General features: G+C 47.8%; 1 protein-coding gene across 2 annotated transcripts in view; it reads left to right on the top strand.

The window, feature by feature from the left end:
- The window catches only part of LOC147112619 (chloride intracellular channel protein 5-like), a 229,676-nt gene that overhangs the window by 193,630 nt on the left and 20,786 nt on the right, over positions 1–15,260 (top strand). For both annotated transcript variants that reach the window (XM_085997066.1, XM_085997067.1), the window contains exon 4: positions 763–869. In XM_085997066.1, coding sequence (XP_085853192.1) covers positions 763–869 — 107 coding nt within the window. The remainder of the gene's footprint in view (positions 1–762; positions 870–15,260) is intronic.

The following is a 15,260-nucleotide window of genomic DNA, read 5'->3' as shown; positions in this document are numbered from 1 at the left end:
TAGGTTGCAAAGTGGGTTAGCATACTGTCCGTTCACCTCAGGGTCTGGGTTTGAAAACAGCCCAGGTTGATGGGATAAATGTCTCCTCCTTCTGCTAGTATGAACTGAGAGAGGCAGCGTTCACCCAGTTCCGAGTGGGTGAGAGTCCACAGCACAGCACTGACCATAATAAGCACAGTAGTCAACAAACAGCCAAATCTCATCGGAAAGGCCACAAGAATAGCTGGTATGGGAAGTTGAAAGAAAACCAAACTGGTGCAGTAGCAGGGTCTCTTCTGAGGCTGCGGTTAAGTCATCCATTCGAATAGAGTAAAAGGAGCTATGCTCTTCAGCTGGCAGTGCTATACCTGCACTGGGGGTGGTTGATGCTGACACTGGATAATTTCCTATACTGACAGCAGTCACCTTGGCCAGCACAAGAATTCAAAAGCTACAGTAATACTTAACAGATGTATTTATTATAAATGTTGGTCTAATTTTGAAAATGTCGAGTGAATTAATCTACATAATGTTCTGAATAAATTATAAAATAGTGACCTAAGAGAAAAGCAAGAATATTCTGCATTTTTCAGTGACGTGAAATTGCTGCCACTGCTGGTGACAGACCTGTAACCATCAATACTAAGGCAAAACTTGATAATTAGGTGTCTCCACGAACATTATGGCAGCATGACAATTTCACTGCCCTTGTGTTTTGTTGAAATTCTAGTGACAATGCTGTGATGCATGATCAGATATATTTTGTACTCTTTCTATTTTCAGGTACCCCAAGCTTGCAGCAAAGCAACGTGAATCGAATACTGCTGGAATTGACATCTTTGCAAAGTTCTCAGCGTACATTAAAAACACAAGGGTAAATGCTAACGAAGGTGAGAGCTGCGATTCACACTTATTAGAATGGGGATTGTTAGTGCCATAACAAAGCTTCTGCATCGGTAAAATCCTACATGGACTTTAGATATTAATTATGTTTTATCCAAGAATAAACATAGAAACATAGAAACATAGAAGATAGGAGCAGGAGTAGGCCATTCGGCCCTTCGAGCCTGCTCCGCCATTCAATGAGATCATGGCTGATCATCCAAATTCAGTACCCTGTCCCTGCCTTCTCCCCATATCCCTTGATCCCTTCAGCCTTAAGAAATATATCCAACTCTTTTTTGAATATATTTAATGAACTGGCCTCCACTGCCTTCTGTGGCAGAGAATTCCACAGGTTCACCACTCTCTGGGTGAAGAAATTCCTCCTCATTTCAGTCCTAAATGGCTTACCCCTTATCCTTAGACTATGACCCCTGGTTCTGGACTCCCCAGCCATCATAAACATCCTTCCTGCATCTAGTCTGTCCAGGCCTGATAGAATTTTATAGGTTTCGATGAGATCCCCTCTCAATCTTCTAAACTCCAGTGAGTATAACCCCAATCGACACAATCTCTCCTCATACGTCATTCCTGCCATCCCAGGTATCAGCCTGGTGAATCTTCGCTGCACTCCTTCCATGGCAAGAACGTCCTTCCTCAGGTAAGGCGACCAAAACTGCACACAATACTCAAGGTGCGGTCTCACCAAGGCCCTGTACAACTGTAGCAAGACATCCTTGTTCCTGTACTCGAACCCTCTTGCTACGAAGGCCACATACCATTTGCCTTCTTAATCGCCTGCTGCACCTGCATGCTTACCTTCAACGACTGGTGCACAAGAACACCCAGGTCTCTTTGCACTTCCCCTTCTCCCAATCTATTGCCATTCAAATAATAATCTGCCTTCCTGTTTTTGCCACCAAAGTGGATAACCTCACATTTATCCACATTATAGTGCATTTGCCATGTTTCTGCCCAATCACCCAATCTGTCCAAATCGTACTGGAGTTTCACGACATCCTCCTCATAGCTTACCCTCCCACCCAGCTTTGTGTCGTCTGCAAATTTGGAGATATTACATCCAATTCCCTCGTCCAGATCATTAATATATATTGTGAACAGCTGGGGTCCTAGGACCGATCCTTGCGGTACCCCACTAGTCACTGCCTGCCACTCGGAAAACGACCCGTTTATTCCAACTCTTTGCTTTCTGTCCGCCAACCAGTTCTCTATCCAAGTCAATACCTTGCCCCCAATCCCATGTGCCTTAATTTTGCACGCTAATCTCTTATGTGGGACCTTATCGAAAGCCTTCTGAAGTCCAAATACACCACATCCACTGGTTCTCCCTTATCTATTTTACTAGTTACATCCTCAAAAAATTCCAGTAGATTAGTCAAGCATGATTTACCTTTTGTAAATCCATGTTGACTTTGTCCGATCCTGTCACTGCTTTCCAAGTGCTCTGCTATTACATCTTTTATAATAGATTCTAGCATTTTCCCCACTACCGATGTCAGTCTTACCGGTCTATAATTCCCCGCTTTTTCTCTACCACCTTTTTTGAATAGTGGGGTAACAATAGCTACCCTCCAATCCATGGGTACTGTTCCAGAGTCTATCGAGTTCTGGAAGATGACCAGCAATGCATCTACTATTTCTAGGGCCACTTCCTTAAGTACCCTGGGATGTAGATTATCAGGCCCTGGGGATTTATCGGCCTTCAGTCCCATCAATTTTCCTAACACCATTTCCCTACAAATGCTGATTTCTTTCAGTTCCACCCTTTCATCAGGCCCTATGTTCCCCGGCATCTCTGGGAGGTTATTTTTGTCCTCCTTTGTGAAGACAGAACCAAAGTATGAATTTATTTGGTCTGCCATTTCTTTGTTTCCCATTATAAATTCCCCTGATTCTGACTGTAAGGGACCTACGCTTGACTTCACCAATCTTTTTCTCTTCACATATCTATAAAAGCTTTTACAGTCAGTTTTTATGTTCCCTGAAAGCTTACTCTCATATTCTATTTTCCCTTTCTTAATTAATCCCTTTGTCCTCCTTTGTTGAATCCTAAACTGCTCCCAATCCTCAGGATTATTGCTTTTTCTGGCCAATTTATATGTCGTCTCCTTGGATCTTATGCTATCCCCAATTTCCCTTGTTAGCCACGGTTGAGTCACCTTTTTTGTTTTATTTTTATGCCAAACTGGGATGAACAAATTCTGTAGCTCATCCATTCGGTCTTTGAACGTTTGCCATTGCCTATCCACCGTCAACCCCTTTGAGTGCCATTCCCCAATCAATCCTACCCAACTCGCTCCTCAGACCATCGTAGTTTCCTTTATTTAAATTTAGGACCCTAGTCTCTGAGTCAACTACTTCATTCTCCATCTTAATGAAGAATTCGATCATATTATGACCCAAGGGGCCTCGTACAACAAGATTGCTAATTAATCCTTTCTCGTTACATAATACCCAGTCTAAGATGGCCTGATCTCTGGTTGGTTCCTCGACATATTGGTCCAGGAAACCATCCCGTACACACTCCAGGAATTCCTCCTCCACAGTATTGTTACTAATTTAGTTGGCCCAATCTATATGTAGATTAAAGTCACCCATGATGACTGCTGTACCCTTATTGCACGCTTCTTTAATTTCCCTTTTAATGCCATCCCCAACCTCCGCCTTACTGTTGGGAGGTCTATATACCACTCCCACTAATGTTTTTTTCCCCTTAGTATTTCCCATACAGATTCCACATCATCAGAGCTAATATCCTTCATTACAATTGTATTAATCCCTTCTTTAACCAGTAATGCTACCCCACCTCCCTTTCCTTTTTGCCTATCTTTCCTGAATATCGAATACCCCTGGATGTTGAGTTCCCAGTCTTGGCCATCCTTGAGCCACGTTTCCGCAATCCCAACCAAAAACAATAAAGAGCTTGCCGTATATGTGTATTAAGTGCGAGAGAGAGAGAAAGGGGGTGAGAGGGAGAGTCTTCATCTATATGATAATGCAATTTTCAAAAACAAAAGTTGAATTTCATAGCCACCTATATTTTGTTGACAGAAAAGATAAATGCTAATCGCTTACACCTGTGAGATAAAGTTCTAATTTCTAACACCTATGAGACCGGGGGAAGGGAGAAGAGGAGAGAGAGAAAGACACAAATGGACAGGCAATTTATTTCCTCATTCTAATTTTTTAAGAATCCGAGAGAAAGCTGTTTCTGAGCTGTTCTCCTGCATTTTGTGGATTTGGTTTTAGAACGATGTTGCCAGAAATCTTTTAAAGATCATTGATGAGGTCACATTTAGAAAACTGTGTTGGACACTCTACCTTCAAAAGGACCGTGCTATTTGGAGAGGGTTCAGAGATGAAAGATGGGGATGGAGGTGGAACTTGTGCCCTGAGTTATGAGGAGAGACATAGAGCTGAACTTGTTCTCCTTAGTAAAAAGGATGAGAGGATATGGTTCAGATTCTAAGATGTAGGTACAAACAGCACTTTGACTGTGAGTGCAGATCCACAGGACATGAATGTAAAATCAGCAAACTTCAACCAACATTGAAGGAACTCTTCTGTTAACGCTGTGTAGATGAACACCTTTTTATATTTAAAAAAAAATAAAATCTGGATGAATAGCCACTGAGAAATGGTATTCAGGGTTTTAAGGATAAGTACAGAGAGAAATGAATGATTTGATAAAAATTAATATCACTAGTATCTACTGCCAGCAGGATTCGGGGGAATGGGGACTGGACACTTGGATGCCTAGCACTCCCACCTTGCCTAATCTGGGCCAGGTGTTTCTAATGGCCAAATGGCCTATTTCTGTGTTGTAATCTTTATGTAACTTACTGTACAGAAACATTTTCCAAGAATTCAGCTGAATCGAACAATCCTTAAACAACTTGAGGTGTGCCATGGCACGTAACTGGAAGCTATACCAGTTGCATGTCCTTTGGCAAGTTACTATTACCTGACTGCAAGGGAATGCTGCAAGTCATCTCAATCACAGAATTCTATACTTGACGTTGCACGATGCAACATGACATGATGGAATTCAGAAGGTACCACAGCCTTGGGGGGTGGGGGGGGGTGGAAATGCCTCCACAGGCTGCAGGTCAGCAGGGAAAACCAACATTGCTCCTCCTTAACCTGTACTCCGTGACTTACTAGGTTGAGTGTACAACCTATCCAAAGTCTCACTGCATTCTAGGCTTTAAAAATTGAAATTTACTGACTCCTCCTAGGGATACCTTTCTAACAGCATTACAAAACTACCTGTTCATTTTAGGAGACATAATAAGAGTAGGCTTTCATTTGCCACCTGGTGAAACTGGCGTTGTGGATTTGGACGCCCATTACAGAAACCGTCCAATTTTTATTTTCATTGGCTGATCGGTAATGCTACTTTTACACTGGATGGCAAGCTGAAAATCTACCCCATATTCTCGGGATGAGAACTGGTAAAAGGGAGTCTGGAATCAAATTTTCAGGCACGCAAATGCATTATAAAATAGCAGGTGGGGAGGGTGTGGGGGGCGAGGTGGGGAGGGGGTGGGGGGGCGAGGTGGAGAGGGGGGCGAGGTGGGGGTTGGCGGGGCGAGGTGGGAGGGGGTGGGGGGGCGAGGTGGAGGGGGGGGCGAGGTGGGGGGGTGGGGGGGGCGAGGTGGGAGGGGGTGGGCGGGCGAGGGGAGGGGGCAAGGTGGGGAGGGGGTGGGGGGGCGAGGGGAGGGGGGGCGAGGTGGGGGGGGTGAGGGGAGGGCGAGGTGGGGAGGGGTGAGGGGAGGGCGAGGTGGGGGGGTGGGGGGGTGAGGTGGGAGGGGGTGGGCGGGCGAGGGGAGGGGGCGAGGTGGGGCGGGGGTGGGGGGGCGAGGGGAGGGGGCGAGGTGGGGCGGGGGTGGGGGGGCGAGGGGAGGGGGCGAGGGGGTGAGGGGAGGGCGAGGTGGGGAGGGGGTGGGGGGCGAGGTGTGGAGGGGGTGGGGGGCGAGGTGGGGATGGTGAGGGTGAGGGGAGTGTGAGGGGGCGAGGTAGGGAGGGTGAGGGGGGCGAGGTGGGGAGGGTGAGGGGGGGCGGGGAGGGGATGGGGATGGGGAGGGCGAGGTGGGGCGGGGGTGGGGAGGGGGTGGGGGGGCGAGGTGGAGAGGGGGGCGAGGTGGGGGGTGGCGGGGCGAGGTGGGAGGGGGTGGGGGGGCGAGGTGGGGGTGGAGGGGGGGGCGAGGTGGGGGGGGGTGGGGGGGTGAGGTGGGGAGGGGATGGGGAGGGCGAGGTGGGGAGGGCGAGGAGGGGAGGGGGTGGGGGGGCGAGGTGGGGAGGGTGGGGGGGCAAGGTGGGGAGGGGGTGGGGGGGCGAGGTGGGGAGGGCGAGGGGGGCGATGTGGGGAGGGGCGAGGTGGGGAGGGTGCGAGGTGGGGAGGGTGAGGTGGGGCGAGGTGGGGAGGGGATGGGGAAGGCGAGGTGGGGAGGGAATGGGGAGGGCGAGGTGGGGAGGGGATGGGGAGGGCGAGGTGGGAAAAGGCGTGGGGGGGCGAGGTGGGGAGGGGGTGGGGGGTGCGAGGTGCGGGGAGGGCGAGGTGGGGAGGGCATGGGGGGGCGAGGTGGGGAGGGCGTGGGTGAGGCGAGGTGGGGAGTGGGTGAGGTGGGGAGGGGGTGGGGGGGCGAGGTGGGGAGGGTGTGGGGGGGCGAGGTGGGGTGGGGGGGCGAGGGAGTGGGGGGGCGAGGGAGTGGGGGGGCGAGGGAGTGGGGGGGCGAGGTGGGGAGGGGGTGGGGGGGCGAGGTGGGGAGGGGGTGGGGGGGCGAGGTGGGGAGGGTGGGGGGGGCGATGTGGGGAGGGGGCGAGGTGGGGCGGGTGCGAGGTGGGGAGGGCGAGGTGGGGAGGGGATGGGGAGGGCGAGGTGGGGAGGGGATGGGGAGGGCGAGGTGGGGAAGGCGTGGGGGGGGCGAGGTGGGGAGGGGGTGGGGGAGGCGAGGTGGGGAGGGGGTGAGGTGAGGTGGGGAGGGGGTGGGGGGGCGAGGTGGGGAGGTTGTGGGGGCGAGGTGGGGTGGGGGGGGCGAGGGAGTGGGGGGGCGAGGGGGGCGAGGGAGTGGGGGGGCGAGGTGGGGAGGGGGTGGGGGGGCGAGGTGGGGAGGGGGTGTGGGGGCGAGGTGGGGAGGGAGTGGGGGGCGAGGTGGGGAGGGAGTGGGGGGCGAGGTGGGGAGAGAGTGGGGGGCGAGGTGGGGAGGGAGTGGGGGGCGAGGTGGGGAGGGAGTGGGGGGGCGAGGTGGGGAGGGAGTGGGGGGGCGAGGTGGGGGGGCGAGGTGGGGATGGGGTGGCGGGGTGAGGTGGGGAGGGGGTGAGGGGAGGGTGAGGGGATGGTGAGGGGGGGCGAGGTGAGGTGGGGGTGGGGGGGCGAGGTGGGGAGGGAGTGGGGGGGCGAGGTGGGGAGGGGGTGAGGGGAGGGTGAGGAGAGGGCGAGGTGGGGAGGGGGTGGGGGGCGAGGTGGGGAGAGTGGGGGGGGCGATGTGGGGAGGCAGTGGGGGGGTGAGGTGGGGAGGGGGTGGGGGGGGCGAGGTGGGGAGGGGGTGAGGGGGGGGCGAGGTGGGGAGGGGGTGGGGAGGGCAAGGTGGGGAGGGGGTGGGGAGGGCGAGGTGGGGAGGGCGTGGGGGGGGCGAGGTGGGGAGGGGCTGGGGGGGCGAGGTGGAGAGGGAGTGGGGGGGCGAGGTGGGGAGGGGGTGAGGGGGCGAGATGGGGAGGGAGTGGGGGGGCGTGAGGGGGGCGAGGTGGGGAGGGCGAGGTGGGGGGGGCGAGGTGGTGAGGGCAAGGTGGGGGGGCATGGGGGGGGCGAGGTGGGGAGGTCGTAGGGGGGGCGAGGTGGGGATGAGGACATAGAGGCCTGAATTTTCTTGCAGCTTCTGTGCTGTATTATAATAGTGAGGAGATAGAGGCATTCATAATTTTACAAGTTCTGTACTTTTAATGAAGGAAATAAGTTTTAATGAAGGAAATAAGTTGTAATGGAAGTAGCTTGAGTATTGTATTTTAAAGTCGCATAAAACTTCTCAATAAACTTCACTTAACTATGTTAAAAATCATATAATTACATTGCAGTGCATGCAATCCCTGGACAACTGTAGATAGAATGCCCTCTTTGTATCATTTTATTTGTTAGAATTAAGATCATAAGTTCATTAATTTCTAAGTTTTCATGCCCTTACATAAATAAATGTACTGTACTGAGCTTTCTCCACTAACTGATCTTTCACAGCTTCTTGCTAATGAAAGGACAGAGCGTCAGTTCATAATTGTAGTCTTGTGTGCAGCAACAGCCTCGAGAACTCACTGTACTGTACTTGAACCAAGTAAACTTTAATTGTCGTTGACCTGCAACATCAGTTCCACTAGAAAGGAAGTCAGTGGAACTTCAAATAACAAACTGTACATTGGCACAGGATTCTCACATCTGTTGCTAAGCAACTCAGGCGAAGATTTCAAAGCTGCCAGAATATTTTTGGGAGCATTAGTAGGCAGTTCAGTGCCCACAAGTGTGACACTAAAATCTAAAATTGACGCATCTGGTTATTTTGTTTTTTTTAGTTGTTAGCTGGGTGTCTTAACGTGTGTCGAGACACATCAGTTTGTTTGAGTCTCAAAACTAGACAACTACTGAGAAGGTCATATTAAGAGTTTCTGTTTGCCTGATATAGAATGCACCTCACCTTATAGGGCACACCCTGCCTACCTTAACTCTCAGAATTTAGGCACTGCTCGACAAGAGCCCAAGAGTGTGCAGCAGTATCACTGGAGTTGAACTACCTAAAGCCACATATCTCACAAAGGGCTGTTAAACTTCCCACTGCTTGTTCCTGTAGGATCACCCTTATAATTAGGGTATTGGTTTGTGGTATTATTTGAAGCTGAGTGGGAAGAATCCCAGCCTCCAGTGAAGATCTTATCCCTACAGGTCCATCAATGATTAAGGCTAGCTGGTCAGTCATCAATAATACTTGAAGTACTGTGGACCTGCCTGAATCATGTATTGGATTACCAGGTCTATCACAGCAGATCAAATTGGTTGAAATCTGCCATTGCCAGGCATTTTGTGTGGTACAAGATCAGTTGAAAGAAGTGTCATATTTCTACAAGTATGGTATCAGTCACAAGTTAACTGATCGGGAGGGAAGACTATAAAAGCAGGAGTAACATTTCAATACATCTTTTCAGTTAAAAGCATATTACAAATGTCCTAAGTACAATAATGGTAAGACTAACAACGTGATACAATAAGTACCCGGATTTGTAAAATGACCATAGACCCACTTCCTGCTTCTACAGCTGAGAGTTGCCCAGTAACCCCACTTGTGGGATATTTGTCATATTACATTGCTGAGATGGTTACAATAGAGGATAAGAATAATGGAGATACATTTTCTTGGTGCTGTGGCTGGCGTACTAGATTACCTGGACAGTGATAGCAGGAATTTGTACATTTTTCTTTGTATTTCCTGCCCCCAGATGATCCAGTATACCAAGGCACAGCACCGGGAAAATCTGCCTCATGGTGTTTAATAAAAACGGTTAAATGATCTTGATGCAGTGATAAATCAAAGTGGACTGCAAACCTCTTTGAAACCATATGGCCAATTTTAGCTACCAGTGGAGAATGGGCATGTGGAGACCACCTACCACCCACCAGTTTTTGCTGGCATGAAGGCCGAGCCATTTTGAGGCACGGGCCCTCATTTGCATTATGCCAGTGAGCTGTTGGCGCCAAATGGGTGCCCCTCTGCGGATTGTGGCTCCATGAGGGTGGGAAATTGGTTCAGATCCCATGCAGACCTGACTGACTGTCGTAACCTGGGGTGGTGGGGAGGGGGTCTCAAACAGGCTGGCAGCAGTCCTGAGGTTTTTTTAAGCCTCGGAGGGAGGGGTAATCCTGCTCCTCCTGGCCCAAATGAAAAATAATCTTAAGGTTGCCTGGGCCATCATTTTGAACAGCTTCCAGTGGTGAGCAGGAGAAACTCCAAGGAAATTCCAAGAATAGAATGAATGTGGGTCACATTGCTTGCCACTAATTCTCCTAACAACGCTGTAATATATTTGGGTAGAACAAATGAGGGACAGTGACACGATGAGTTGTCAGTCCATGTGCTTGTATATTAGGCCAGCGCGAACTGAGCATGTTCATACCAAACCACGTGATAATATATTACACTGCTTTCCCCCTTTAAAAAAAAATGTTGTATTCTTTTCTCAAATATAACAAAACTATGCTCTTCTCTTTCTCAGTGTTTCTGTTTTATCATACTGCATAATTTTGGACGTATATGCAGCTTAAAATATCAACCTAATATCTAAACATTCCTGCAGTAATTATGCATTAATATATTTGTTGTCTTTACTTATTCTCTTTTGTTTTTAAACACTATAATATAAATACATATATAAAGTAAATATCCTTCTTCAATTGTACATGTACCACATAACAATGATTCCTGGCTTTTTTTCCCCTTTTAAATGAACTACAAATCCAGTTTAGTAACAGGTTTGCGGAGCCTTCCTGATCGCCTTACAGAAGGTTTTGGTGTTGAACCAATTTTTGGACTGCTTTGTTTTGGTTCCAAACTCAAAGCGGATCATGTTTCCATCTCAGACTTGTTTGAAACTGACACTTCAGTTACTGAAATCTGAACTGAGTCAAACTCATGTATGTGTTCATGATCAAGTGGTTCACGATCACGTCTTGGTTCATCTCTAGCAGAGATCATTTGATCTACATGAACACTTTGGATGTTGTCACCAATTTCAACCAAATATCTCTTGGTTCCACCAACCTGTACTATGGTTCCTACATCCCACTTGTGTGAACTGGACTTGCCAGGGGGATCGAGAACACAAACACACTCGTTTTATTTGAAACTGCGTTCTTTCTGATTGGTGTCATAATGACTTTTCTGACTTGACTGTTTCTGTTCAACACTTGAGGCCAAATTCGGTTGAACAAGACTCAATCGTGTTCTCAATCTCCTTTTCATCAAGAGTTCTGCTGGGGTATGTCCAGTTGTAGTGTGTGGAGTAGTTCTGTACTTCAGCAAGAAATTTGCCAAATATTGCTTCGTGCTAAGTCCCGAACAACCCTGCAACACTTGCTTTTTGAGAGCTTCTTTCACTATTCTAACTGACCTTTCAGCTGCTCCATTTGAAGCTGGATGATATGGTGGAATGAGAGTGTGTTTGATACCGTTCCATTTCATGAATTCTTGGAATAGAGCAGAACGGAACTGAGGGCCATTGTCAGAAACAAGCTCTTCAGGTAAGCCATGACATGCAAAGATAGACCTCAACTCATCTATGGTACATTCAGTTGTAGTATTTGAACCCATGTGTTTCACTTCAATCCACTTTGAGTGACTATCTACAGGTACCAGGAAATAATCATTTGCTTTCTCACAGAAGTCTACATGTACTCTCCGAGTGGAGTTTTGGGTGGTTTGTTTCTGCAATTTTGGCAAACGCGGCATTTGCTGACAAGTGACTCAAGATCACTGTCCAATCCAGGCCAGTAAACAAAGCTTCTTGTAATTGATTTCATACTGATGATCCCTGGATGTTCAGTATGAAGTTCGGCCAGAATTCTATCTCTCAAAGAAGTAGGTATCACCACTCTTTCCCCACTTGAGACAACCTTGCTCACAAAACAATTCAGTACGACGGTTATGGAATGGTTTCAATTCTGTATCCATACACTGATGAACCCATCCATTCAAGGTGTTTTCATACTCTCTTTGCAGAACTGAGTCCTTTTGAGTTTCATCTGCAATCTCAGTTGCAGTCACAGGAAAGTCTTTGTCTATAGCACCTAATGTGAAGATTGCACCTTCACTCCCAAAATAAGTCCTCATGTGGCAACCTGGACAAGGCATCTGCGATTGTGTTTTGCTTTGAAGTGCGATATTCAATCGTGTAGTCATATTGTGACAACACTGCCCAACATTGCATTCTCGATGCAGCCATTGTAGGGATGGCAGATTTGGGCCCCAATATTACTAGGAGCGGTTCGTGATCAGTTATCAGGGTAAACTTTCTGCTGATCAGGAACTGTTGGAATTTCTTGTTTCCAAACACTATGGCAAATGCTTCCTTTTCAATTTGCACGTAGTTTCTTTCACTCTTTGTGAGGGTTCGCGACACAAACGCGATTGATTTCTCTTCGCCGTCATCTATTACGTGGCTAATGACAGCTCCCACACTGTAGCTAGAATCATCACACGCTAACTTAAGCTCACACTCTGTGTCGTAGTGCACAAGTACAGCATCGCTGGAGAGACTTCTCTTACAAGCGTCGTAAGCTTCCTGTTGCGCTTTCGTCCATTTCCACTGGACATCCTTCTTGAGGAGCTCGTGCAATGGAGCTAATATGGTCACTAACTCAGCTAAGAAATGTGTGTAGTACTGGACCATTCCAAGGAAAGAACTTCACTGAGATAAGTTCTGTGGCTTTGGAGCATTGATGACGGCATCAACCTTTTCCTTCACTATTTACAAGCCATTTGCATCAACTTTCAGACCAAGGTACACAACCTTGGATGCACAAAAGCACATTTGCTCCTTTTCAATTTGACGTTGTGGGCATTCAACCTTTGAAGCACTATATCTAGCACTTCCAGATTTTGTTCCTCGCTGCTTGTTGCGATCAGCACACCGTCTTGATTGCATAAGCAATTTGGGCCTCCTTGCAAAATCTTATCCATCGTAGCCTGGAAGATTTTGGGCGAGAACTTTACACCATATGGCAGCTTGGTGTATGAATACAGGCCTTGTGTGTGTTGATGGTGAGATACTGTTGACTCTCATGGTCAACATTCAGCTGAGCGTAAGTGTAAGACAGGTGAAGCTTGGAGAAGACCTTTGACCCCGAGAGTGCTGCATACAAATCTAGTGATGTAGGTAACGGTACTGCTTATCGTCAACTGCTTGGTTGATAGTAACTTTGTAGTCACCACACAAGTGTACAGTTTTGTCTGCTTTGGGCACTACCACAATTGGGGTAGACCATTCACTTTTATCAGTTTTTACTGGCACTCCGTTCTGTCGGAGCTTCGCTAGTTCTTCCTCCACCTGACCTTTCAAAGCCTTGGCTTACAATAGATGGGCTTTGTGTTGGACTTGATGCAAATATGCACGTTGTACCCAGTGATGCCCTCATAACTGTCTGTGAACATGCTTTTGTACTTGTCCAGCATTTTGTCGAGTTGCTTCTACACTGAAGACGTTATTCCAGTCGAGTTTTAACTTTCTCAACCAGTCTTTGCCAGTGGAGGAGGAGGAGGAGAGAAAGCGTAATGTGGTAGTTGTAGGGGATTCTGTAATTAGGAGGACAGGTAGCATCTTTTGTAAGCAAGATGTTGCCTACCTGGTGCAAGGGTGAGGGACATCTCAATCCAGCTTGAAAGGATACTGGAGAGGGAGGGGGAGGATCCAGTCGTTGTGGTCCATGTTGGGACCAACAACATAGGGAAGAGCAGGCAAGAGGTCCTGTTTGGGGAGTACCAGAAATTACATGCTAAATTAAAGAACAGGACCTCAAGGGTTATAATCTCTGGATTATTACCTGAGCCACATGCAAATTGGCTTAGGGATAAACTGATTAAGGAAGTGAACACGTGGCTAAAGGAGTGATGTGGGAAAGAGGGGTTCCATTTCATGGGGCACTGGCACCAGTATTGGGACAAAAAGGAACTCTACTGTTGGGAGGGGCTCCACCTGAACCAGTCTGGGACCAGGGTCCTAGTGGAAAGGATAAATAGGGCGGTCACAAGGACGTTAAACTAGTAAATGGGGTGGAGGGTTCAGGTGGAAACTGTAGTACAAATAGTTCAAAAACAAACTAAAGGGAAGAAAGTAGAGTAACAGTCAGAAATTGTGCTTTAGGCACTACGTGTAAAGGGAAAACTAAAAGATGTAAAGTGATTAAACCAGGAGAGAGAAATGAGAAACAAGTGAGTAAAACATTAGAGCTGAAGGACAGGCTAGGGTGTGTGGCCCAAATAAGCGTTCTTTATACAAACACTCAGGGCTGGATTTTACTAACCGTGAGGAGGTGGGTCTGGAGGCGGGACTGCTGGGAAAATGGGAAAAATTGGGAGCGGGTCCCAACCCCACTCCCAACCCGCCTCCGAACCATTTTCCTGGGAGGCAAGTCCCCGACTCGCACAGGGACCCATCTCCTAGCAGCGGGAAGGGGATTAGAACCAATTATCTGCCTGTTAACAGGCAGTTAAGAGGATTTTCCCCATTTTCAGCCTGCTTATGCGGGCTTCTCGATGGCAGAAAACCCCGCCAGGGTCAGCGAGGCAAGCTGTGAGTCTACTGCAGTGTAAGTGTGCAAATGACAGCTGCAGAGGTAGTGTGATGGGTGCAGTTGTGCACAGGTAAGTATGACAGGTGAGAGAATGTAGTGAGAAATATTTTTACCCTGTTTATATGTATCTGCAGGTGACAAGATTTGATGTTTCTGTGAAGCCTCATCTGATCAGGAGAATTGACAGATGGCTTCTACAATCTCAATTGCAGCTGCCATCTGTTTTCCCCTAAGGAATGTGTCATTGGTGAGCCTGGGTACAAGCGCTCACCTTTGGACAGTGATTGTCCGTGTTTGACAGCACCTGAATGCTAGATTTAGGTAAAGCCGACTTTAATGCGATGAGACAGAGACTATCCACAGTAAACTGGGCAAATCTGTTAATGGTTAAAATGACAGAAGATCAATGGGAGATGTTCAAAAAAGAATTCAAGGTAATACAGAACCAGTTTATACCCCTGAGGGGCAAGAGCTCTACTTGCAAAAAAAAAAGTCATGGATAACTAAAGAGGTGAGGGACAGGAAACAAATAAAAGAAAAAGAATACAAAAATGCAAAAAATAGCACAGATCCTGGCGAATGAAAAAGATACAAAGAACAGCAAAGGGTCACAAAACAGATAGTAAGAGCTACAAAAAGGGAGTATAAAAAGAAACTTGCAAGGGATATTAAAATCAACATACAGAATTTTTACAATTATATTAGGAAAAAGAGGGTAGTCAGGAGCAATGTTGGCCCCTTAAAAACTGAAAGCGGTGATATTGTCAATGATAAGGAAATGGTGGACATATTCAATAATTACTTTGCATCAGTATTTACAGTAGAGGAAGAGGATAGCATGCCAGAAATTCCAAGGAAACTAATATTTCATTAGGGACAGGGACTCAATAAAATTAACGTAAGTAAAATAACAGTGATGGAGAAAATAATGGCACTAAAGAGTGACAAATCCCCAGGACCAGATGGTTTCCATCCTAGGGTTTTAATGGAACTGTGTGAGCACATTGCAGATACCCTAACTATAATCTTCCAAAGTTCTCGAGATTCAGGAATG

The sequence above is a fragment of the Somniosus microcephalus genome, chromosome 9 (assembly GCF_052327205.1).
Source record: "Somniosus microcephalus isolate GS21.2 chromosome 9, FLI_Smic_1.0, whole genome shotgun sequence".
In the NCBI taxonomy this organism is placed as follows: Eukaryota; Metazoa; Chordata; class Chondrichthyes; order Squaliformes; family Somniosidae; genus Somniosus; species Somniosus microcephalus.
The sequence above is the reverse complement of the archived record's forward strand: the minus strand, read 5'-3'. Positions and strand labels throughout refer to the sequence as shown.